General features: G+C 52.0%; 2 protein-coding genes across 3 annotated transcripts in view; one reads left to right on the forward strand and one right to left on the reverse strand.

Annotated features, from left to right (window-relative positions):
* Window positions 1-67: 67 nt before the first annotated feature.
* Window positions 68-4714, forward strand: C12h12orf76 (similar to human chromosome 12 open reading frame 76). The gene is given in 2 exon segments (NM_001417147.1): window positions 68-228; window positions 3629-4714. Coding segments are annotated over 2 exon segments (219 nt in total). The 5' UTR covers window positions 68-95; the 3' UTR covers window positions 3715-4714.
* Window positions 4715-6704: 1990 nt separating this feature from the next.
* Window positions 6705-26061, reverse strand: part of Ankrd13a (ankyrin repeat domain 13a) — a 29495-nt gene continuing 10138 nt past the window's right edge. Inside the window, exons 2-15 of one of the 2 annotated variants that reach the window (XM_087578992.1) lie at window positions 25525-25657; window positions 24748-24872; window positions 22814-22859; window positions 20834-20977; window positions 20122-20311; window positions 16202-16268; window positions 15138-15219; window positions 13992-14053; window positions 13287-13420; window positions 12734-12891; window positions 12058-12168; window positions 11148-11308; window positions 9267-9334; window positions 6705-8652 (exon numbers count right to left, since the gene is read on the reverse strand). In XM_087578992.1, the coding sequence (XP_087435118.1) occupies window positions 8457-8652; window positions 9267-9334; window positions 11148-11308; window positions 12058-12168; window positions 12734-12891; window positions 13287-13420; window positions 13992-14053; window positions 15138-15219; window positions 16202-16268; window positions 20122-20311; window positions 20834-20977; window positions 22814-22859; window positions 24748-24872; window positions 25525-25657 (1677 nt within the window). In that variant the 3' untranslated portion in view covers window positions 6705-8456. 2 annotated transcript variants of the gene reach the window in all.

A 26061-nucleotide genomic window follows, 5' to 3' on the forward strand; every position in this document is an offset into this window, starting at 1 on the left:
GAGCAGAGTGGGCTGGCCGCGCAAAGGCAGCTTTTAGGGGCGGGGCTTGCGGCGGAAGCGGCGTCCGCGCGCTCCGTGCGCTGCGGGCTGCAGAGATGCTGCGCGCGGTGTGGCTGCGGTTGTGTGCCGCGCTCTGCAGCCTCCTGCTGGGACGGGCCGAGGCCCCGAGCCCCGGGGTGCCGCCGGAGCGAAGCCGGCCCTACACGGTGCTGCGGGGGCAGAACCTGGGTGAGCGGGGCGGCTCGGGGTGCGGGTTTGCAGACAGATCCCGGCGCGGGGAGCTTTGCGGGGCGCGGGCGGGGCTCGGGCGGGGCGTGGAGCGGTACCAGACCTGGGCTGCTAGTCCTCGCGAAGCCGCTTTTCCTGCTGTCAGCCCCAGGCTTGGGAACCAGCGCTCTCTCCCTGTGTGCTGGCGGCACCTGCTGGAACTGGAAACTGAAGACCCGGGTTTGTGCTCTCCTGTCGCGCTCCGTGGGTTAAGGCTAGGCAGCCGGGCTCATCCTGCATCCTCGTCCTTTGAAATGGGCCCGGTTCTCCGTGATGGCGTTTGTAATTGACAAGTTTTAGCATTTCGTGCACACCAGGTGTTTTGCTCATATCTGTTTATATATGGAGGGCTAATGAGAAAAGTAGAGATTCCAGCCCCATTCTAGAGAAAAGGAAAACGAAGCCCAGAGGTAAAGTTGTTTTACTCAGGGATACTCGGGTAGGAAGTGGTGAGTGTCAGTACTTGAACCTGGGGTTTGTGGGGGCTTGAAAGAGCTTTAGGGGGGTTGGGGATTTAGCTCAGTGGTAGAGCGCTTGCCTAGCAAGCACAAAGCCCTGGGTTCGGTCCCCAGCTCCAAAAAAAAAAAAAAAGCTTTAGGGCTCTTACACACACACACACACACACACACACACACACACACACACACACATATTCACAAATGAGTGCATGGCAGTAAGAGGACCTTAGCTGGGTAGACTTCACAGTGAATCTGTCTGTCCTGTCTCAGCCCTCCCTTCTGTGATGTAAGTGACCACCTGCTATCATTTCTGGATTGTCTCCAGTCTGCCTGGTTCCTTCCGTGTTTTGGCCACTAACTTGCTACCTATCCAGCATTCCACTGGGTGGCTCTCACGGATTTCCCTTTAGAGCTGGGTTTATCACCCTTGATACTACTGACATCTTGGATCAAGTGATTTATTTTCTTGAGAGGGGAGGCAGGGGGCAGTCTCCTTTACCCTTTGGATGCAGACACACCTGCCACCCAGAGTGCTGCCTGTTTTGATGAGAAGTGAAGTGTTTGGAGGTAATCTATAGTTGGGCTTAAAGGAATCCTTTTAACCGGGTTTTCACTTGTTCCAGTTTATTGATTTAGAACATGAGGGTCAGTGATGGGAAGTGACCAGAGGGTGGTCTAAAATTGTCTTTAAAAAAAAAATTGATTGATTGATTGATTGATCATAAGTACACTGTAGCTGACTTCAGACACACCAGAAGAGGGCGCCAGATCTCATTACAGATGGTTGTGAACCACCATGTAGTTGCTGGGGTTTGAAGTCAGGACCTATGGAAGAGCAGTGTTCTTAACCACTGAGCCATCTCTCCAGCCCCCAGGGCAGACCTTTAATCCCAGCATTTGGGAGGCAGAGGCAGGTGGGTCTCTGTGAGTTCAAGGCCAGCCTCTTCAGGACAGCAGGTCTGTGCAGAGAAACCCCATCTTGGAAAACAAAAACACATCCAGATGCAGACCTGGGGAGACGCTCGGCAGGTGGTCCTGGCTGCAGCATCCATAAAGGTCCTATAATGACATTCGACCTTTTGGAGTCAGGGCGTGCTCTGTCATGTTTGTCCTCTCTCACTGTCACCAGGAAAAGATGAACCTTCCTGTATAATGACCAGGCTAAGAGGGAGAGATGGGGGAGGGAGTGGGGCAGGCACAGAGGCTCTGAGATGACTGCCTGGAGAGTACTCCGGTCTTGTTCAGAGGAAGGGCAGCTCGATCAGAACAACAACAGTGGAACCTGACATGGGCCCACGTAGTCAGAGCTAAATGTTTATAAATTTGCTTATTGAAGGTCACAGTGTTTGGAATGTCTCGGAAGACTGCTGCTGTCCATTAAGGCCAGTGGCTGGTTATTGATGTCATCAGGTCCTTAAGGCCTGGGCCACCAGGCTCAGTGGTCACCTGTAGGCCCCACTTCTCCCATTAGCACATTGGATATTTTAGATGGGAACTTTACTCTCAGAAGCACAGTGGGCGCTGGAGAGACACGGCTCAGCAGTTAAGAGCACCAGCCCCTCTTATAGAGGACTGGGCCTTGATTTTTGACACCCACGTGCCAGCTTAAACTTTTTGAAACTGTAGTCCCAGGGAATCTGACCCCCTCTTGAGACTTCTGGCACCCATGTGGTACAAAGACATACATGCAGGCAAAACATCCCACACATACACACATGCGCGCGCAAACACACACACACACACACTCTCTCTCTCTCTCTCTCTCTCTCTCTCACACACACACACACACACACACGCATGCAGGCACGCACACACACAGGAAGTTGAGCCAGAGGTGGCACAGCAGGTAAAGGCCCTTGCTGCTGTGACCCGAGTTTAATCAATCTGACCCCCTTGTATGGACAGACACTGAGAAAAAATAAGATTTAGAAGACTTTTGTTGGCTTTGTATTTTTTTAAAGCAGTTTTGTAAAGTTGTTTCTGTTTTGGTGAGAAGACCTTCTCAGGGTTCAGCCAGCGCCTGAACTGGCTCATCTATCAAATCTTCAGGTTTTAAAGATGAGGCTGGGCTCCCAGGCTCTGTCATTTTCTATAATGAGATGTTCTCGGAACAGAAGCTAGAGGATCTTTTTTTCCCAACCAACCAGATTGGGTGGTCTTCGCAGCCTTCCAAAGGCCTTTCTTGGTATTTAGTGGGGATTGGGCCTAGAAGATGCCTCAGTAAGAGTGCTCAGCCTGCAAGCCCGAGGACCTGAGTTCAAGTCCCTGACACCCACATACAAAGGTGCACATGACAAGGAACTTTCTGGCTGCCCAGTCAGCCCAGACGGAAACAGCAAGCCTCGGGTCCCATGGGAGATTCTCTCTGAAGGCATCAAGTCATGGAGCAGAGGAGGAAGAGATCTGATGTCTTGTGTAGGCCCTGCACACGGGTGTACAGGGGTGTACACTTGCACACACACAGGCCTGTGCGGTGCACATATACGACATACAAAAATAAATTCGGTGGGCAGCCAGTGCACGTTCCTTTGTTGTCTGCCAGGTCCTGCATGCATTGGTTCTCCACGATGCTCATCTGTTTGAGCACGTGCTGGGCTTGTCCTGGCCTCAGGGCCCTCCCTTTGCTGAGCCCTGGGACTGCCCTGGCCACCTGAGTTGTGTCTCAGAAGGAGCTCAGTGTGCTGTTTCCTCAGGTGCCTCCTCCCCTCCCGGTTCTTCCCCCGGCGCAGGGCTGGATGAAGAATGCTCACGCTTACTTTCCCGTATCTGTGGGGTGACTTGAACGAGTGCCCGTTCGTGGCTACTTCCTGGCACCCTGTGTAGTAAGTACCCTCGGTGTGAGCCGCAGTTGGATAATTCTGGAGCCCTGAGCCTCCACGAGGTAACTTGTTTTCCCTTTGCAGTGTTGATGGGAACCGTCTTTAGCATCCTGCTGGTGACGGTGGTCCTTATGGCATTCTGTGTCTACAAGCCCATTCGTCGACGGTGATGGCCACACAAGGAAGCCCTGCTCCAGGTTTCTGGGACAGAAGTCGTGTTGCACATGGGCCACTGGAGACTGTGGAATCAGAACTTCTGGGCAGATGGTAAATGCTTCAGGGTGAGGAAAGCCTCTAGAAGTAACTGTTTCCCTCACGTCAGCTATTGGCTACTGATCTCTTCCCTTCTGTTTGGGGCACTGGTTAAAAGTTAAGCCCAAAGCTCCAAGGTTCCTCGTAAAGACTTTTCCATCGCAAAGCATCTAGAAGAACCACACTGAGAACTAATCACTAATGCTTGAACTAGTAAGAGGAAGACCTAACACGTAGACCTCCCCTGCTTTCAGCCTCTCTGTCGCAGTGTGTCAATCACACACGGGGGCCAGCAAGATGGTTCAGCAGGTACGGGCACCTGCCATCAAGGCGGATTTTGATTCCTGGAACTCACCCGATGGGAGGAGAGGCCAGTTCCATGGGTTGTTCTCTGGGCTCTACATAGGAATACATAAACAAAACACACCACGTCTCTTATTCTGCTGAGCTGCCCTCGAATACCCTGGTTGCATGCATTGCTGATTTGGGGAACTTAGTCATCATTCCTTGCAGCCTTGGCGCCCAGCCAGAGTTGAGTCTGAGGTCTGTGATCGTGTGTCCCCCTTTGCCTGGAAGGCTCGGGGTGGCAGCCTGAGCCGGTCTCCCTTTCTCCCTAGTGTAGAGGGTTCAGCCATGTGTCCCCTGTTCAAGCTGCTGTGTTTACAAGACTGTCTGCTTTTCGAGTGCTGCTACTGAACTAGATTTTCCCTGTGGGTACTTCCCATTGTTAGAGGTTATGAGTATTTATTTTAATTTGCTGTGAAGTTGTTGTTATGCTTAATAGTGGATTCCCCTCAAACACAGCACTGGTCTTCTTGTGTTTTAACTTAACAGCCTGCACTGATGTGAACAGCACCTCACTGTGGGGTCACGTCTGGAAATTGTAACCCTGAGCCATTAAATGTCAGTTAAATCGAAGAGAAATCCTGTCTGCTATTCTGTGTCTCCTTACGTCCCTGAGTGTTTGGGATGCAGGGGTTGGGCTAGAGAGGTCTCCGTGGTTAGAGCACTTGGTGCCTTTGTAAGAACCCAGGTTTGGTTCCCAGCACCAGAGGATCGGATGCCGTCTTCTGACTTCAGGAGGGCACCCAGCTTTCATGTGGTGCACTGACTTCCACAAAGGCAAACACTCATTTACATAAAATCCTTAAAACCCCCAAGACTTTAATGCACCTGTGTTTGCATGTACGTGTGTATGTGTATGTGTGTGTGTGTGTGTGTGTGTGTGTGTGAGAGAGAGAGAGAGAGAGAGAGAGAGAGAGAGAGAGAGAGAGAGAGAGAGAATGAATACGAAAGTATGAATCTGGCCTGATTTGTTTAAGGAAGACCTGAGTAGTGGAGTTTAAAATAGTTTGTTAAATAGTAGAGCTGAGCCAGAGTCAGCCGGGGCAGAACAGGCCTGCAGTTTTGTTCCAAGGCCAACTAACCTCTCTGGTGCTTGTTTCCTTATTAGCAGTAACACTGGTGCTCTGAAGTTGGTGGTGTAAAATACTGAAATGTAGGAGGCATGGCAAGACCGTCCTCCCCAGCAGGACATGGTCAGCCCACTTCCAGACCAGTCTGTGTTGACAGGCTACTGTGATACTTGTTGGTTTTTAAAAGGAAACGCTGAAGCTTTTCTAAACCTATAAACCCTGATACTTGTCCATTGCTTGGTAGACCAGCCAGACATGGGTCAGGTCCCAGAGGCACTTGGCTCAACTTTTCCAGGCTCTTGTGTCCCAGGGCAAAGAATTAGACCAGAAATGCAAGCTCAGGAATAGAAACTGTGGGGCTGGAGAGATGGCTCGGCTAACTAAGGGCATGCATTGCTCTTCCTGAGGACCCTCCTCTTCCCAGCACCCGCATCAGGCAACCTGTAGTCACCTGCAACCCCACTCCCGGCTTAAGGCCAGAGCGCTCATGTGTCCCCTTCCCTCCTCAGATACAGGCAACCAAAGGTAAAGTATTTAAAAGAATAAAGGAATTGCCAGGCCTGGTGCTGCACACCTTTAGTCCTAGCACTCCTGAGGCAGAGGTGGGTGGGTCTCTGAAGAGTTCCTGGCCAACCAGGGCTACAGAGAGAGGGAACTCAGAGGTGCAGGGCAAGGCCCCTTAGCCAAACCTTCCCCAGACATTACCTGTGTGGCCAGTCGAACATGTGAGCAGTCTACACCACACACGGGTGCTGTTTGAGGTCTGGGGACTGGGAGCACAGTCACAGTTTCCATCTGGATGCCAATCCTAAACCCACACCTGTTTCTAGACTGAGGTCTAGGCTGCACTGTGGTCTCCAGCACTCACTCACTGTCCCAGAGTCACCTAGTTTGTAGTCCCATCTGTCTCTTCCTGCTGTTGTGGTCAGGAGGCACCTGAGGCTTCTGCCTGCTTTGTCCTGTCACCATTCAAAGCCTGCTTTTCCTTCCTGCTACACTTTGTGCCAGCCCTGTGTACAGGTAGAGCTCAGTTTCAGCTAGCCAGGGAACTGGAATCTTGGTGAATTGCTCGTTGCATGGGCTGTACCCCATGCCTTCAAAGGGGGGTGTTCTTCCACATTCTTGCTCTCCCCACAGAACACCGACGCCCACATCGGAGCCCTGACATTGTTCGTCACCAGCTACCTGTTTCCTTTTAAGGCCCCAATTTTCACCTGAATGCCTTAAAAGCAGCCCCCAGCACCCTAGCTTCAAGGAGTTGAGTCTGTTTAGTGAAGGGGTATGGCCGGGAGTGAGTCTGCAGTGCCGAGGACGGCAAGGATCCAAGTGGCCCCACCCTCCTCGCTTATTTCCGTCTGTCCATGAGATTTGAGGCTGGGAAAGTGCTCGTGCAGGACAGGGAAGGGGTGTGTTCGTGCTGCTCTGTGAACAGGAAGTGTGTGTTCTGGCGACACAGTGACTGGAGGACACGTTGGAAGAGACAGGACTCCGGCTGTCGGGACAATGAGTGCCCTTTATGGAAGCGGATTTATTGGTGTTTTGAGAGAGAACATGGGAAAAGCTGCGACACGTCGATGTGATGCTGAGTCCCGTTTTAAGTGGCTTCTGGGAACAGTCACAGACTCCAGGAGAGCAGAGCGACGGAATACAGACGCAGAGGTTACCTAGGATCCCCCTCAGGGAGTACGCTTGGCAGAGCCGTGACTCCCTTTGTGTCTTTGCAGATGTCAAGCGAACAGACCACCAACCTGTGTATGGAACAAATGTACGCATGGTGGCCTGTGTGCAGGGAAGGGATTTTGGTCAGACCATGACAAAAAAGGCTATGAGGAATTAAACTCAACAATTCTTTGTGTCTCAGAACATTTTACTGGCAACACTGACTGTATCAAACAGACATTCCTGGGAATGGTGGATTCTCTTCCTATCCCCAGAGAAGCATAACAGGAAACAGACACAGAACAGAGGGGGGTACTGTCTTACCACGGGATCAGCACAGCCTCATGGGGGTGAATGCCTGCGCCGGGGGAGAGGTGCAAGGTGCCCTTGACTGTACTCCCCAGGGGTTGGTCTGTTACGCAATAGGTATTTACAGGAGGGTTAGACAAAATAGTTACCTACTAAAGGTATCCAAAAGCGGCCTGAGAAAGTCTGGTTAAAATGCATAACCTTGTATTGCTACTAATGGGAGTAGTCAGTTTTATATCTTTTAAAAATAATAAAAAGATTCTGTTAAAAAATATATTTTTTCCAGAAAGATGTTGATTTGAACTCTAAAAAGCAGTGTGGAGTCGTCATTTTTCCCTTTTGGATGAAGAGCCTCTTCTCCATGTTCGCTCCCTTTCTGGCTTCAGGTCTATCCTGTCCCCTCTGTGAAGCCAGGCCGTGCAGCTGGCTCTCCCCACTGGAAGTCCGGCCTGGAGCAGGCACAGAACACACTAGCTTGGCTCGTCCAGTGGTTTGGCCAGCTTGCGCGTTCTGAGAACCCAGCCACGGGTCTCCCTAGCTGCTCCTCCAAGGACAGGATTAGCTAGCTGCCTTTGGTTTAACCTGGAGGATGCTGCTCCCAAAGGAACTGCCTTTACAGATTTCAAATCAGGTCCTCAAGTGTGTGAAGTGAGGTGGCTTAACACGGTTAGTAATTTTTAAGGCTAAGGCAACATCCGTGGTCATCTGTCTATCTTAATTAGATGCGAATAGTTAGCCATAATCTAAACTAGAGCCTGTACATATCCGCTTGGCTGGGGTGAAAGGCGTGGAACAAGGTGGAGATGGGGCCGTATGATGGCGATGCGGTAGGAACCCTACAGGAAGGACAACTAAGAGGTCAGCAGAACCCGTTTCTTTGGTGAACAGGAAGGGACGCCTCCGGCTCTGACCCACTCCACAATGGCTGCTGTCCTGTGGAAAGAGCACCCTGACTCCGCAGTAGCTTGTCATTTCTGACTAAGATGCGTCTACTAGCCTGCAGGCTCGGCGTTTCTGTCTAAAGCTGGTAGTAAAAATGTGACCTGCCAGGCAGGACAGCGAATGGAAGGTGACGGTGCTCCCCTCCCCTCGGCGTGGAGACGGGGGCTCTGCCGATGCCCACTTCTCCACTCTGGGGAGTCCCTGGTCCTGCACCTCTACATAAGGGAAGGGCGGCTGCTGTCTGTAGGAAGTGTGGCCCTCTGCCCTCGGTCCTTCTCACTGGCACAGCACTCCCTGCTCCCAGAGCCTCTGCTCTGCAGCCCTGCATGAAATGTCTATTTCTCAGTGAGTGACAGCTGTAAGACTTGCTGGAGTTCCGCCTCCTCCTCCTGGAGCCTTAGCTCCTGTTCCGCCAGTTCTTTGGCAGACAGCTCCATGGCCAGTCGCAGGTCACTATCGAAACGGCTGGAGTCACTGAGGCCACCCGGGCACCGGCCTTCCATGTTAGTTAGGAGACTCTCCTGGATGGCCCTGGGGTGGAAAGCGGGAGACAGTCATTCCTATCTTGGAGGCAGGCGGTGACAGTAGCTACATTTATTTCTTACTGGCTACTAAGGGGAACTGTGCCAAGCACTCCTGAGGTGGAGCTGCTGCGCCCCCCACCCACCCCCCGTGACCCAGCATCACCCAGCACAAGGCTGTGAACGGAACTTGGTCTGTAAGCAAAGCTGAGGTGTTTGACCTATAGTGCTCACAGACGCCTACCATACAGGAAGGAGGAGGAATGACTGTCAATCCCCCAAAGGGAAGGAATCCAGCATTGCTCCTGCCCGCCATCATTAACATTGTATGTCCTTGCTCAGACAGACCTGCAGTCACATAGTTACAGAAGACCAAGCCAATCAGAACACATTTACCTGACGCTTTGCTTCGAGCACTCCTAACCCATGCTCCGGCCAGCACTCAGTGCCCCTCGCTCAGTTCAGAGCTGGTTTAATGAGTGGCCACAATGAAAGAAGCCAGGAGAGCTGACTCTTCAAATCTCCTGCTGAAATTTTACACAAACCACGCAGGTGCCCCTGTATCAAGTGCCTGTGCCAACCCAGGGGTGACAAGAACCACACCATGAGAAGCCCCATCAGTACCTCTCATACTGGGCTTCATAACTGTGGGCGTGGCTGACCCCTCCATTTGAAGCTGGTCCTGAAAGATCCTGCCAAAACAAACAATGGGTATAAACACCTCATAGACGGAACGATTGCCAAACCGACATGAACACAGTGAGAACCAGACTCTTGGTGTTTACAGCTGGCCGTGGACAGTGACTGACAGCACTGTCAGGCTATACACTTTTCTAACATGTGGCACAGGGCATCCGCTGTTACCCTGGATTCAAGGCCACCACCTCCTCAGACTTTACATAGTTCCAGTCTAGTAAGAACCATTGGCCTCAGGCAACATTCAACCAACTGAGACCCGGCAAGCTTTGAAGACAAACTAAGAAGACATAGTTGCTATTGGTTGCCCTAGACTCTGGCTATTATTGTCGTTGGAACTTAGACGTACCAGGGTCTTTACGGCGGGAGAGCAAGGAGAAGCTCGTTTGCACAGAGAGGAAGTACTGACAGCAGAGCAGGCAGCGTAGCTGCCAAAAACTAAACACCCCCCGCCCAAAAAATTGAGGGCTGGAAAGATGGCTCAGTGGTTAAGAGCAGAGTCTGCTTTTCCAGAGCCCGGATTTGGTTCCCAGCATGCACGTGACAGCTCAAAACCATGTCTAACTCCAGCTCAGGGGATCCGGCACCAGGCACATGCACACATGCAGGAAAAAAGCACCTATAAACACTCGCTTTTATTAGTGACTCTGGAATGGGTCTGTGACGGAAGTGGGCAAGGAAGAAAGGGAGGAAGGAAGGAAGGGAGAGAGGAGGGAGGGAGGGAGGAAGGAAGGAAAGAAGGAAGGGAGAGGGGAGGGAGGGACGGAGGAAGGAAGGAAGGGAGAAGGGAGGGAGGGAGGAAGGAAGGAAGGGAGAAGGGAGGGAGGGAGGAAGGAAGGAAGGGAGAGAGGAGGGAGAGAGGAGGGAGGGAGGAACGAAGGAAGCGGGTGGGGCTCCAAGGGCGTGGGGCTCTGACCACTCAAGCCCCAGAAAGCTGTGGCATGAGGACACTGTGCTCACAGCTCTGAGGTTCCAACTGAGCAGGGGCTATCTCACCAGGAATCCCCAGCAGACTCTACATACTCTGCTGAGTGGGTGGCAGGAAGAAAGAAGAAACGAATGACCAACAGATGGACAACAAAAGCCCAGGACACACGGCCATTGTAGACCACATGACCCTGCCTCAGAGGAAAAGACAGTGTTTACACTCCAGGGTTTCCTTTTTCTCTGTCCCCATGTCAATGCTGACCTCTGCCCAAGGTCGGAGCAGCAGAGAGCAGAGACCACACAGCAGAAATAGATGAGCAACATTCCCGGGACAGCACCAGAAGCCACAGGAGGGAGGGGACAGCCAGGGTGTCCTCAATATTCAGGCCTTTCAAGCAGTTGGGGTATGGAGGAAGGAGGCATAACTCTTTACCTCCTTCTGACCTTGCTTGATAAGCAGGAAGAGTTTAAGGAGACTCCTTAAAATGAGAAGACCTCAAGCTTAAGCTTCCAATCCCTCACACCCTTGACTGAGCCTGTACACACCCGATGCTTTGGGGATCAAAGTCCACATCGCCCCCGTAACTGAGACTACTTTACAAACGTTAATGTCAGAGCTACAAGACCACGAATAAAGCACACCCCTGACAAGATGCAGCAGCTACACTGGTAAACTCGACAGGAAGCCTGTCTGAAGACACCGTACGAACGATGCCAACAGGGGCGATGTAGACAGGTCTCTTAGGTAGCAAGCCTTGTGAAATGACCCACGCAAACGCTGTGAACATTCCAAGCACGTCACGCAGAGCAAGTGTTCTGAGTGAGAAACTTCTGAAGCTGGGGGTGAGGGGAGGCGTCAGCCCCGCCCTGCTGACATCCCACCTGGCTCCTGCTGGACTCCAGCAGGCTCTGCTGGATGGCGAACTGCATGATCTCGTAGTCCTCGTCTTGCAGGTGCACATTTCTGCCATTGTCTTGAACGTGATAGGATTCAGGGATTTCAAATACAGACTGGTCAACCTCGAAGTTCGTGGCATCAGAAGCTGAAACACAAAGGCAGCTGTCCAGGTCTCCATTCATTACAACCCATTCAGACGAGTTGCTTTTGAGACAGTGTCTTATAACTCAGGCTGGCCTAAAATTCAAAACATAGCCCAGGCTGGTTCAAACTCATACTTCTCCTGCCTCTAACTACAGACTGTCTTACTCCTGGACTCAAAAGCCCCTCCTGCCTCAGCCTCCACACATTGGGTTACAGCATGAGCTGCTGCACTCAGCCTAAAAAACATTTCAAATCAAAAGGAACAAAACCAGTAACAAAGAACCCAAGGGCTGAGGGTGGGGCGTGGAGGGGCGGGGCAGAGAGTGTGAGCAGAGCTGAGCTTGCCAGCAGGGGAGGCTCCTGGCCCCGCCCCCAGGGCTCCGTGGCTCCGCCCCCAGGGCCTCAGCTAAGTGGGACCAGACAATAAAAGGTGAAACAAAGAAGCCACGGTAAAAGTCTTCATCATCAGTTTGCTACTTGGAGACTTTAAAGGGAGAATCAGGACAGTAAAATTCACAGCAACAACAGCCTGTGTTCTTTGATTTTTCTTGGTGGAAAAGTAACATATGATCATAAGGAAGGAAACAGAGTCCTGAGACCATGGCCAGAGCATAGCCCCACCCCGTCCTCCATCATTCAAGCTGTTTTCCCCTGTATCTAAACTCTCCTCTTCTGCAACCCAGATTTGCTTCATTTCAGAATGTTTAGTATTCAAAACATGATTTTACAGTCTTAGCCTTCCCGCTTTACCTGCACACTCGGCCTGGGTCCCTTCCACGCTCTGCCTTTCTTCAGCAGTGCTGCAGCCATTAACATTTCCGAACGTAATCCTCGCGTTTAAGACGTGGAATAAGGGGATTTCTGACCAATAAAAGCTTTTATTAGTAGGCCTCACTGAGAGCTGTAATCATCTGCTACCCCCGTGCAGGGCATGCTTCATCATCCACAGATGGGAAACAGAGTCGGACACAGGCCAGGTAAGGGAAGGCAGGAGCCAGGCGTCAGGAAATGACCCAAGTAGCATTGTCTGCACTACTCCAACCCCTAAAGCGTGTCTATGTATCAAGAGATCTGAGTGTCTAATGCTGTCATTTAGCAGTGATCTAGGGGTCGGGGGCAAGCAGCTGGGGAGGACCAGGGTCGGGGCCGAGCAGCTGGGGAGGATCAGGGGTCAGGGGCGAGCAGCTGAGGAGGACCAGGGTCGGGGACGAGCAGCTGGGGAGGACCACAGGCCGGGGGTGAGCAGCTGGGGAGGACCAGGGGTCAGGGGTGAGCAGCAGGGAGGACCAGGGGTCAGGGGTGAGCAGCTGGGGAGGACCAGGGTTGGGGACCAGCAGCTGGGGAGGACCAGGGGCCGGGGGTGAGCAGTTGGGGAGGACTGAGGCATGCAGATGACTAAAAGTCCCTCAGTCATATTTAACCGAACCTATTTTGACGGGGAATCCAGGAGGGAAGTCCAATTTGATGAAATCTCTCAATCTTGCAAAGTGAGCGCTGGTGCGAGCCATGAGGTCAATGATGGGGATGACCTGCTCCACGAGCGAGAGTGGGAACTCCTCACACATCCACAGGGTAGCTTTAAACCTGCAGGTCGACAGGCCCCTGCCACTCAGAAGGCTGACCACACACCACGCTCCCGAACCCCACCTCCTCATCATCCCTGAGCTCAGACTAGGGAGGAGAAAGGCCTGCATTTGCTGCCTACCCGTGCAGCCGACCTCCTGACTGCATTCAATTCATCAGCTAGATTCTACTGGCAGTAAACACATGCATGTGCGCATGTGCACGCACACAGACACAGAGACACACACTCACACTAGCCAAGTGCTCTACCACTGAGCTAAATCCCCAACCCCATAAATCAATCTTTTAAAGAGAGAGAGAGAGACAGAGAGAACCTCAACATTACTTTAAAAGGAAAGGGGCAAGGAATCAGCAAACCACAGAAGATGCAAGATGCATCCGGGTCTCACACTTACTTCTGTGTTCTAATCGTCAGCTCCTTTGGTCTTCCAATGTCCCGGTCTTTCAGATCAAAGTCTTCATCAAAGTACTCATCGGGCGTGATGGCGGTGGGGTTGTTCACAGTGGCACACTCCGTAGTGAGGTCCTGCTGAGCCAAAACTAAGGAGAGTCAAGACTGCCCGACCTTAAAGCCTACTACAGCTTCACAAAGAGCTGAGTACATAAAGAGCAGGCAGGTCTGACGGGAGCCGGCAGAAACAGGCCCAACAGTTTGAGCTCATGCCCTTTCCCCATCTTTGTGTCCTGCTGGAGAAGGCCCCCACATGAGTGATTTAGGGGACTTGGCATTCACGTCTGCAGCTTCAAGGCTGCAAAGGAAGCTGCATCTCTTGACCCCTAGTGACATTATCGACCCAGATGCTTGGTTAGTTGGGGTAAGGAGCCATGTTGCAGAATAAAGGCAGCCTGGCTTAAGAACCACGCTCAGAGGACCCTTGTTTATCAGAGAGAGAGAAAGAGCCTGTTTCCAGGACCTGCCCTTCCTTCAAAACCTGGACTTTTCCAAGTTTCATTCATCCAGTTCTCTCCCAGGAGCTCTTGGGAGCTTTGTGAGCCTGTCCAAGTCATGTGACCTACTCAGGACCCAGCAACCGCCATCACAAACAGGAGAGGGGCAATCTTTTCATTTAGCTACCCCAAACACCCTGTCTTCAACTCACCCCTTGAGCACCAAACTGATGTTCCACAGTTCCGAGCAGAGACTCCAGTGGATTCCGGTCCTCTAGAGAGGAGGAAAGTTCAACAGAGTCAGTCCCCTCACAGCCGATTGCCAGGTCCTGATCCAAGCTACCTACAGTAGGGATTCCATTTGTAGGTGGGGAGAGAAAAACCACCCTCAAAGGCGAGGTTCTCATTACCTTGCCATTAGGAGCCTTAACCTGGAGGGACCAAGAGCTCACCACGGAGCCCACTGTTACATGTGATTAACACAGGCCAATGAGGAAAATGCAAAAAACACAAGAATTCAGGCAGCGCAGCTGTGGCACCTGGTGAACCTCGGAGTGAGTTGGGTCCCCACTGCTGTGTTCTGCCAGCCAACTGCTCACCGGGAGCAGTGGCAGTTGGCGGCCAATTGTAACTTCCTGCGCTTTCCAAATGTGTGCACGCGGCAACTCATCTCCTCCTCTCAGTGGCCGGCCCAGCACCAGCTCCATCATACCACACAGCAAAGAGGCCTACTGCAGGGACAGCATCACGAGGCCACAGAGCTCGCAAAGCCCGTATACAGTAACCACAGATCCACAGGGATTCGGCCCAGAGCTGGCATGAAAATCTCGTCACTATAATGGCAGCAAAGTCACTCATCCTGACGATGGGACTCCCAGTATCTTCTCAACAGCCATTGCTGCTGCTGCTGAACCCAACAGCTGTTGTCCCTGACAAGGTAACAAAGAAGCCCTCGAGAGTGGCTTTAATCACAACTGAAACCAACATGAGAAACGCCTCCAATGAGTCCAACTAAGGAAATTTTTACAAAAAAAAGTTAGGATTCGCATGTCCAAACACATTTACCCCAAAGAAACACAATGCTGTCTACACCAGCGGTTTTAACTCGTGGGTCCTGACCCCTCTGGGAGTCGGAGGATCTACTTGCAGGGGTCACCTAAGACTGTTGGAAAATACAGATATTTGCATCATGATTTGTAACAGTAGAAAAATTAGTTATGAAGTAGCAACAAAATAATTTTATAGTTGGGGGAGGGGGCGTTGTCACAGCGTGAGGAGCTGTATGAGAGGGTTAGGAAGGGTGAGAACCGCAGGTCCACACAATTGATGCGTCAGTGGGGAGAGAAGGCGGGGCTTACCTTTGTATCTCTTCTTCTCCTCCTCCGTCAGGTGCTCTGTGCGGATCTTGGTTATCACGCTCACATTGTTTACCGAGTAAACCTTGAGGGATGTGTGCAAAAGACAGTTGTGACACGGGGGATCGAAAGCCAACACAAGCACAGCAAGACCAAGAATGCGGAAGCAAAATCAAGCAGATCCAGCAAGATAAAAGCAAGAATTGGCCAACAGCCCTCAGGCCCTCAGATCGCCCCGGGATGCGCTCGGTAGTTAAACCCTGCATCCTCAGGCTACAGGAGCTTGGCAGGTGTCCTGCAGATGGGGTGTCCAGTGGGCTCCTCCTGCTCCTGACTCCCGTCATCTGTGGGGCTCTCCTGACAGTACTGACTAAGCCGGACCTCTAGACCAGCACTCTTTCCACTGACAAAAAAGATTTTAATTGCCAGAGGGAGCCAGCACTGCTGTCAGAGTCGTCTGCGGGGTCTGAATTTGCCGTGTGCTGACAGCTGCAGAAACCACGATCTCTACCACAGCAGCTGTTTCTAAATGCATCTCGCTGAACATAATGGAGCTTTTCTGGCTCCCTCAGAGGCCAGCAGAAGACCCTACCGCACCTGGCTCTCTCCGTCCCTGCTGCACATGAAGGGAAGGCTAGCAAACAGCCTGTCAACTGACGGCATACCAGTGACACCACAGACACCCGTCGTGACACTGAACTGGCTGCACTCATTTTTTTTTTAAGCTGAGGCTTAGAGTCAGCGAAGGAAATTACTTAACGCTTAAGTCACAAAGGTTCATTCACGAAAGCTATCTCCTACACGATATCTTCTTCAAAAGAGATAAACGGACTAAATTTAATAACGATAATGATATAATAATAATAGTAATAATAATAATAATATCAGGCACACGTTTCCATTTTCTGAAAGCTCAGTAACATGAAACAGCGAGTAGGGGACACAGAAGAACTTACTCCCCAGGGAACTTCCTTCTGGCAGATGCAGGGAAGCAATCAGAACAGACTCCTCATTTGCACAGACGCTAAAAAGCTAAGCGACATCTTACGTGAAGAAGCTGCTTTTACCTTTGCTTCGTAGCCATTAACAACTTCCGCTTTATCTGTCCTCCAGCCCCAGAATCCGGATTTAGTTCTGACAAAAGTGAACACCACACATTTCCACGTGCACGGCATGCCATTCCGAGTTCACCCCCATCCCCCACGCAGACCCTTACAGCCTCCCTGCCCCCGACATCAGGGAAAGACACTTGGAAATTGTGGATGCTTCCAATGACAGATGGCTCAGACATCCCCTCCCCCTCCCACGGTTATGGATGTGCCGCACTGCAGGCAGAGAACACTTTCACTCTTGGCTTTACAGGGCTTGCCAGCACAGGGGGCAAAGGTCACGACATTGGTTGGACAGCTGTCCTAAAGAGATGAGTAGAGACAGCCTGTGTCCAAGGTCTGCTTGCTACAAGGAGGCGCCTGGGTCATCTCCTGCAGACAGGAGCCTAAGAGCCTCTTCTCTGCCCAGGAGTTCCCAGGACTGTGAACACACAGCTCCCCGCCTCTAGGAGGAAGGTGGATGGGAACCCAGAACAATGTTGAGAGGCCAGGAGAGGCCACTAAAGCTTTCAAAATGACCAGTGTCAGGTACAGCAGGGAGGAAGAACCTGAACATTGGGTTTTCAACCCAGCCACTGAGTCCAGTCTGTGCGTGCCGGTTGAGGTGGCCCGGGGTTGCAGATGTACCTGTATATAGCATGGGCTATATGCACTTAGAAACCCAGTTAATCAGAGCAACACACTTCTAGGGGAAATGTATTCAGGATCCACGAACAGCCTCTGGGTTCCGATTAGTTTTCTTTTATGTTTTTGTTTAAAGAAGAGATCTTGCTATGTAGGCCAGACTCTCTGCCCCCAAACCTGTGAGCCTCTTGCCTTCCTCCAAAGTGCTGGAGTTACTGGCAAGAGCTTCCCACTGCTCCTGGGTGTGACTGCTTTTCAGAGCTCCGAGTCCCGGGAAGAGCGGCCCATCAGCCCTGCCTTTGTCTAGAGCACCACACCCTAGCTTTGCCTGGCACTGGGTGGCGCTGTCAACAGTCTGACCCAAGTGAAGTATCTTGTCATGGAGGAAGCTCAGGATGGTGGCAGGCCAGCTGCCTCACCAAAGCAACGTTCGGTTTATACATTTTATATTTCCATAACATAAATGCCATAGAAAGGAATTTCTAGTGGGATTCGGTAAATCAAATCAGGCGACATACTGAGTTTTATAGATCTGTTTTAACCCATCATAAAAGGAAGACCCATGGGTGTTAATTTTTCTCTTGGGTGATGATGACCCACACAGCAAGAGACAGAGTCCTAAAGGGCCCCTGGCGAATGCTGACTACTCCAGCTTACACCGTTCAGACAAGAACAGGGCGCCGGGGCTGCCGCACCCGCCGCTCAGACAAGAACAGGGCGCCGGGGCTGCCGCACCCGCCGCTCAGACAAGAACAGGGCGCCGGGGCTGCCGCACCCGCCGCTCAGACAAGAACAGGGCGCCGGGGCTGCCGCACCCGCCGCTCAGACAAGAACAGGGCGCCGGGGCTGCCGCACCCGCCGCTCAGACAAGAACAGGGCGCCGGGGCTGCCGCACCCGCCGCTCAGACAAGAACAGGGCGCCGGGGCTGCCGCACCCGCCGCTCAGACAAGAACAGGGCGCCGGGGCTGCCGCACCCGCTGCTCAGACAAGAACAGGGCGCCGGGGCTGCCGCACCCGCTGCTCAGACAAGAACAGGGCGCCGGGGCTGCCGCACCCGCTGCTCAGACAAGAACAGGGCGCCGGGTCGCACCCACTGACTAGCAGGTCTCAGCCCTTGCTGCCACCAATGACTAAACTCCTTTGCTTAACTCCGTCCTTTGCTGCACTAGGCTAGGCCAGCATGTTGTGCTCCTCTGCTGTGCTCCTCCACCACGCTCCTCTGCTGTCCTCATTTGATCTCACACAGCCCTGCTCTGACAGCGACTGAGTCAAAAAGCTCAGACTCCACTATGTCAAACCCGCCTGTGACGCTGTCAGCTCTGCACAGGCATCTGAGGATGACAGAACCCAGCTCCCTTCTGTCTGTCCCACTGGACACCAGCACACACGTAGCAGGCGCTGTGACACAGTAATATGGAGCTTAAAGGAGGCCCGGAGCAGCAGGGGTCTTTTTCTTGTGGCATAGCATTTAGGAAAAGTCAAAACCAAAGTTCGGCCAGTTACATACTGTCTCCCGAAACTCGCCAGGGAGGGCAGTGTCTTATAAGCACAAATTTCCTAGTATAGGCCTGGGAAAAGGACAACGGTAACCGTCGCGATGTGGCAAAGAACCACGGAGAGAGTGTCAACTGGACAGTCGTTCAAGTGTCTTTGGATCAGCAAACCTCGCACTCAGGAGCTGCTCAAGTTTCTGTTTACGCCTACGCCCACTGATCACATATGAACATCATTAAAACAAAACAAAAACCCAGCTGCCTCTCAGCACCCTCGCCTCAGCCCACTGTCAGCTTCAGAAAAGCCAGCCTGAGCTCGCTGTCTGAGAGCCCTGAGACCACGGGATACACAATGTGCCTCCGGTCCCAGTACAGGGGACGCACTCTTGTTTCCCATCTGCACTCGGTGGACTAAGGCCAGGAGTCGCCACACTCTGGACAGCCTCCACTTCACAGCAGACAATGGCTCTAACAACACCCAAGGAGGACTCCAATCTCAGGCGCTCTGCTCTGGAGCCCACTGGTCTCCTCCCTCCCAGTAAGAAAGAGCTGGAGAGTCAGGCCACTTGCCCACAGCCACCGGCAGTTTCTCGTGCTGCTCTAATCTCGGCTGATGGGTTGTGGCAGTGACGGTGGCCTCGTCTAGGCTGGAGCCTCTGTGGGGCTGCCCTGCCTATGAGGCTCGGGCTGAAACCTAAGGATGTCAGGCAAAGACCTGCACATGACCCCAGAGTTGGTCCCTAAACCTCAGTGTCCCAGCCAGGAGGCTGGCAAGAGGACATCCTCCTTCAAGAAGCCAGTCCCTGCTCCCAAAGCAGAAACAGCCCCCAGACGCGACACGGGCTGCATATCCTCCTCCCTGTCAGACACCTGCTTTTGTAGCTTAATAAACACAAAGGGCAGTGACGTTTTAGATTTGACCAAAGAGATGTCTGAGTTTTCTTCACCAATTAGTAGTGGAAACAGAAGAGAGCAATGGTAAAGAGTCAGTCAGCACACTCGTGAAGAGGAGCGGGCCTGGGTCCAGGGACAAGGTCCAGATTACCTCAGGTTACACTGATCCACAGGCAGCAGATGTGACATCCTAGGCAAACACTAGAGACACTGCAGACTCCGTCCACTCACTGAGCTCACAGCAGAGGGGCGTGGCAGGCTCTCCTTCCTTCCTGCTCAGAGTGCCCCTGCCCTGCCCAGTACACCCCCAGCACGGCTGTGTCCATGGACGGCTATGGACTGAGTCTCACTGGGATACGGGGCTCTCTGGAGAGCGCCCACATAGAACCTGGAAAGAAGCGAGCAGCCTTCGGATACTTCTACATGTGTCTTACTTCAGCTATGTCGCTGTCGCTGTCCCTGTCACGGTGGGGTTGGGGCTACAATACATTACACTAAGTCTAAATGTGACTGCCTAGTGTCAGTGCAATTCTGGTCAGTCCTAGCTCCGAGAAACTCAAAGTTCCACGCTTCGGGATGAAGGAGCGTTGTGCATCCAAATCAAAAAAAGATCCAGGGAGCCCAGAAGGGGCCCACAGAAGCCTACAGGGACGAGACCCAGACACCGTGCTGCAAAGGCAATACGCACGCCAGCACATCAATTCCAAGGCCTGTTTGATTAGCCCTAGAGATCCCTCTTAAAACCCACCGCCATTGAGCCATATTAGAAAAGTCCCAATCCAGTCATAATTTCCCACTCCTGCAAGCCCGCCATTAACCGAAGGAAGCAGTCCCCAGACGAGAGCGGACTGGAGTCCAATCCGTACCTTTCAAAGGCAACGTTCTTAGTATCCAAGCTGGTGTTGATGACGGGGCTTGTGAGCCGCCTCTCCACTTCCCTGCTTTTTGGCTTCATCAGGTCCAGGGTGAGGCGCTCCATTTCTTGGGAAAGATCGAAGTGTTCGGTGGTGACCACGCGGTCATCGTGGTTGACCTCCATCAGCTCCGCCCAGTTGTCTGTCAGGGAGAGGCCGAGTGTGAGGAAGCGCGCTGCACGGAGGCCTCTCCTTCCTCTCCCTCCAAGGTTACTGATTACTGAGACTCTACCTGCACAGAGCTCCTCTGGCCAGAGACCCTGGAGCATTTTCCCCAGAGTGGAGAATCTAAAGCCAATTTTCCTTCTGTATTAGCCACACATTTCACCCATGACCTTTACAGAACACTGCTACAGCGTTAATGTAGCGATCTGCTCAGCACACGGGCGAGCAGTGGTGCTTCTCCCTTCGCTACAGAGCCACGCCCAACCACGAAGGGACTCCAAGCGGCACAGGACAGAGGGAATCTCCAAAGTAACAGGGAAGAGCCGAATCCTTACAGTAACCACCACGACCAAATGTCAGACAGATTAAAAAAAAAAAACGCAAATGCATTTCATTGGCTGAAATCTACGGGGCAACCAGACCCGGAAGCGCACACCTTCAGCTTCAGCACCGGGAGGCAGAGGCCAGCCTGGTCTACAGGGACCCCACAGTCACTCACCTCCTCCCTTAAATATGAGACTCCGCCTCCCTCTGATCCAGCTCATGTTTTCAAACCCCAGCAAGGTGATGTCCACACGCAGCTTGGCCCCGCTCTTCCAGATGCGACACACGTCGTTGGGGCATATTCTGGACACCAAGGGCACTGGAGGAGAGAGGTGTATGACTGGGAGGAAACAAGGGCTCAGCAGAACTTGTGGGCTAGGAACTCAGGGTTTTGACTTTGGCAAAGAGGGCAGAGTCGGTAAAATACAATCACGGTGGCGCACACAACTGGAGCGCTCCCTTTACGCTTGTGAAGGAACTCACCCTGGCAATAGGAATGGGAGCTGGGCACAGAGGCCCAGGCCTGCACTCCCAGCGCTCAAGGCTGGGGAAGGAGCTCTACTTTGAGGCCAACCTGGGCCATGTAGCAAGTTTGAGGCTAGCCAGACAACCTAGTAAGACCAATTTAAATTAAACAATGTTTTAAGTGGCTGGAGTCAGATCCTGGTGGTGGGTCACTTGCAGCACTTGGTTCTATCCTGGTACCACAGACAGGCAGACAGACACAGACAGACAGACAAGCAACAGGAAGGCTAGAACTGTATAGTTCAGCATTACAGCGTGTGCTTAGTGGGGCTCAATTCCTAACATTAAAAACATAATTAAAAACAAAGAAAACCCAGCCTTTTCCTCCGGCACATCAGAGAAAACAGTACACAGATTTCCCATGTCTTCTAGGGCCTGAGCTGACCCCCCAGGGCTGGGATTGTGCCCATCTGGCTTTCTCAGATCCCATGTCCACAACCATGTATGGTCACAGCTCCCATAGTGTGAGTGTGTGAGTGTGTGAGTGTGTGTGTGTGTATACATACATACACACATACATACAAGGGTCTAAAATCTGCTCTTTTACCAAAACTGGACATCGGAGTGAGAAGAAAAGCTCTAAAAACCAAGTGTCAGTTCACTGACCTATGAAAATTTATACCACCAATTGCCTTGCAAAGTATTTTGGAGAAAGATATGCATTTTGTAGGAAATGAAATTAAAAAAAGAAAAACAGAAAGAGACCGATTCCACTCTGTCTCATTTCCCCCAGAATAACAAGTTTGAAAGAATCAAGCTAACAACATAGGAAGAGTAGCAAACCAGTTAAGTCACGAAGCATTCGTATTTCAAACAGGCATTTAGAACTAGGAAGGCGGCCTGGCAGACGGGTGGATTGGTGCACACCTGGCCCTAGCTCCCCGCTTCATGGGGAGCTGAGGCAAGAAGGCCAGGGGCCCACAGGCCACAGCAAGACCCAGCTTCCTAAGGAAGCTGCAAGTTTGGGCATACTCATGTAGTCCTAGCATGGAGGAGGCCGAGGGACGGGAAGACAGACAAGAGTCTGTGGCCATTATGGACTACACAGAGTAGAAAGCTAGGCAGGGCTATACCAATCAGACCCTAGTCACCCCTAAAAATAACAATGGGCAATCAAACCGACAAAGTGGGTATCTGGGATAAATAGTGCAGAGGAGACATGTGTGTCTGTACGCTGTTACTGCATGTTCAGGGCCAACCCAACACTCAGAAAGACTATAGAGACTAAACAAGAATGCCAGTCATCAACCAGATGTGGATTTAAAACACACAGACCCAAGGAGCACTAACTGCTATTCCAGAGGTCCTGAGTTCAATTCTCAGCAACCACATGGTGGCTCACAACCATCTGTAATGGATCTTATGCCCTCTTCTGGTGTGTCTGAAGACAGCTACAGTGTACTCATATACATAAAATAAATAATCTTAAAAAAAAAAAAAACCAACAGACCCAGACCAGCACACACACACATACACACACACACACACACACACACACACACACACACACACACACACACACGGATGCCCCGCCCCTGCCACCCCACACAGCTTTTACAAAGGGAAATAAACCTATGAAGAGACCATGCGAATTTGGGAACAAATAAATCCCAGGCCCACGGCCACTCACCCCAGCTGGTGAACTCCCACTTCATCTGCACGTAGAAATCCGGGGCCTGAAGAGCAGATAGAGGGTTACGCTGGGCGAACCATGGCACTACCGACTAAGCAAGCATCACACAGCTACCGTGCTTCTTAAACAGTTACAGGAGGATCGGGAAATGCAAAGAAACAGTGAATGCACTAAGGCCAGTCTTTTACACCTGATTGCTACTTATCCTGTGAAAATACTTCTAGTTTCCTGGTGTTAGCGGCAGGCCTGACAACCCAAGTGCTCCCCGGGACCCATCCATGCGGTGGAAGGAAAGAACCAACTCCCACAAGATGTCCTCTGATGCCCACATTTATGCTGTGTTAAACATGCATCACCACAACTCCAAATAAAACACATCATTGTTACAAAGAAAAAAGTTAACAGAAAAATGACTGGGTCAGAAATGGAACCTCACTGCGGTCCCCGGGCTGCGGGCATTAAGAGACTTAAAGCTGCTATCTGATGTGGGTAATGTCCAGGGTCTACAGGAGGAGTCAGTTCCCTCTCTTCTGTGGGGAACATGACTGTGAAAGGCTGGGTGTGCTGGGAAGGGCTCCACGTTTACTGGCCAAGTACAGGAACACGAAATGGGGGGCTAGCCATCGCTTCCGAGGAAGTGGCTTCTCCTCTGCTTACCAACGTCCCGGCTTCCTCTTACACATTTAGAGTTTGGCTCTCACACCACCACAACATCCTTGTTTAGGACTTTTTCTTTTTTTGTCTCTCGCGAATTTCTTACAGAAGGCTCTCAAAGAGCTACTTAAGAAAGCCAACAGACTGTCCAAAAGGAGAGGCTTGCCGGCTGCAGTGCTGCATGCCTTTAATCCCAGCACTTGGAATTATCTCAGTGAGTTCGAGGCCAGCCTCATCTACAGAGTAAGTTCTGGGACAGCTGGGGCTACACGGTGAGGCCCTGTCTCGAGAGTGAGAGGGCAGCAGGGAAGGAGAGGGGGATTAAACAGAGAACTGTTTGTTCCCTCATCCTCCCATTACCCCCAAAGCTTTGCCTTCGTTTTATGTCCTCTCATGGAGCAGAAAGCAAGGAAATCTACCCTGAGTGAAACCAACCAAGATTTTATTACTGCGCAAACTCAACCTCCAAAGGATAGCTGGCAAGGAAGGAATACTAACACGTGTTCTAAGGAGACCAATCAATGCAATCGACATCGAAGGATCGATACAGGTGTTTTGTTTTGTTCTGTTTTGAAGTCCTTTACATTGGGTCTTAATTCTTCCTTGTCAGACACACAGTGCCAGAAGCCCTGAATTCCATCCCCGCCCTGCATGAAGCAGGCAGTGGCACGAAGGGGACCTGGCCTCCGGAGGTGGAGTTGTGGGGATCAGAAGCTCAAGGGCATCCTCGGCTGTCACCATGGGCACATCACAGTGCTCCGAGGCAGTCCCTTCAAATGGCAGAGAGCCATCATCCCAAACAACCCAGCAACCTAGGAGTCACTGGTTTTTAAAAAGCAAAAGATCTCCCACACCGTGATCCGCAAGACAGATGATGTCCCTAAAGCCAGTAACTGCAATTGGATGGGGGAGATGGATTGGAAGCCACAGAATACTGATGGCTACAAGTGACCAGAGCGGTGAGGAGACGCCCTACAGCCCATCGCTATTCCCGTGTCATCACCTCGGCACAGGCTCTGCTAAGAACACAGGGCCCTAGGCAAATTGCGTTTGACATCCACTGTCCTTAAGCATGAATTTTAAAGTGGCACCAAGAAAGGCAAGCGTCGTGCCCCAGAGACATAACCTGGACGAGGCCCCTCACTCCAACAAGACAAGAGGAAGTTGGCACTATTTGGCAAGGAAGACTTAGGCAAGACACCCAAGGCTGTAGAGCTGTCTCCAGAGACCGAGGTAATGTTTGGCTCAGCGTTCGGCATGGTCAGTCTTATGGCTACCTCTAGAATTTTGTGCAGCAGCTCAGGTACACCTTCCAGGGCCATGGATGTGTTGTGGTAGTCTCGGTGCTGCAGGACTGTGTACACCATCTCGGGATCGCCTGTGCTCACAGCTTCGTGTAAGACTAGAAAACAAAAGAGCGGAACAGAATCATGGAGCATCCTCACGCTCTCTGACACATTCCCACAGGAAAAGCCACTAGGGTAGCTCAAAGACCGGTATGCACCTCAGACGGGCAAAGAACTGAGGCTAGGTTTATGGCGTACAGCCATGGCTTCTGCTGCTAACTCTCACTTCACTGAAGAAAAATGCAGTGCGCTCACTGGCCTGATCACGCCTCCTCTGCGCTCACACCGCCTCGACTACGGGCAGTCTGGGAGGCAGGACTCACACACATAAGAGTCCTTGCCTGGTCCATACAAAACTACTGCCTCTAATAGTAAGAGGGTGTCCAAACAGCAGACACCCAAGATTTCACCAGAAGGGGAACTTCCGGCACTAAGATCCTTGATTTCACCTCCTCCGCTGGCCTCAGTGGAGTTCCGACCGTACTCCCCGGGTAAGACCGGCTTGCTCGTAGGCATTGGGAAGGACCACCTCCAGGAGAGGAGTCACCCTCTACTGAGGGTTAGGGACGGGGGTACCAGCATCCTGGCTTCCTCTTGTCATGTCTGCCCCTTGCCTGAGAGGCAAAGCCGACTGAGGAAGATCACCACTGAGACTCATTGCCTTCAGCCAGTCACTGGAATGGACGCATAGGTGATGGGTATACTCACCTGTCCAGCCCTGGCCATTCTCTTTGGTCACGTCTGCTTTATGTCGCAGCAAGACTCGAGCAGATTCCAAATGCCCCAGAGAAACCGCGAGGTGCAGTAATGTCCGACCCCGTGGGTCCAAGGCCTCTGCATTCTGTGGAGCAAACACTGGCGTCACATACTGGATATAAAGAACACGGAGGGAGCACTTTCAACCCTTACGAGGCGTAAAGACAGAACGTCTGTTTGAGACAGGTTCCCACACAGCCGAGGCTGGCCTTGAGCTCCTCCTGCCTCCGACCCCCACATGCTGGTTTTCAGGGGTCGTCGCCGTCCCAGTGTCCAAGTTCCTTCTTTCTTTTAGTTAACTTTCTAAACAGTGCTCCTTTTTCTATAAAGTTACGCACCTAATAAACAGACAAGACTGCAGGCCTCATGGCCTCCAGTGCCAACCCGTAAGCCCCCAACAGCATTCAAAGATGAAGCCTAAAAAGGCCAGGAGTTTTCCTGGTGCAACTGCCCCGAGCCACAGATGCCGGGGACTTCTCAAGCTCAGCT

This window comes from Rattus norvegicus, chromosome 12 (assembly GCF_021556685.1).
Source record: "Rattus norvegicus strain SHRSP/BbbUtx chromosome 12, alternate assembly SHRSP_T2T, whole genome shotgun sequence".
NCBI lineage: Eukaryota > Metazoa > Chordata > Mammalia > Rodentia > Muridae > Rattus > Rattus norvegicus.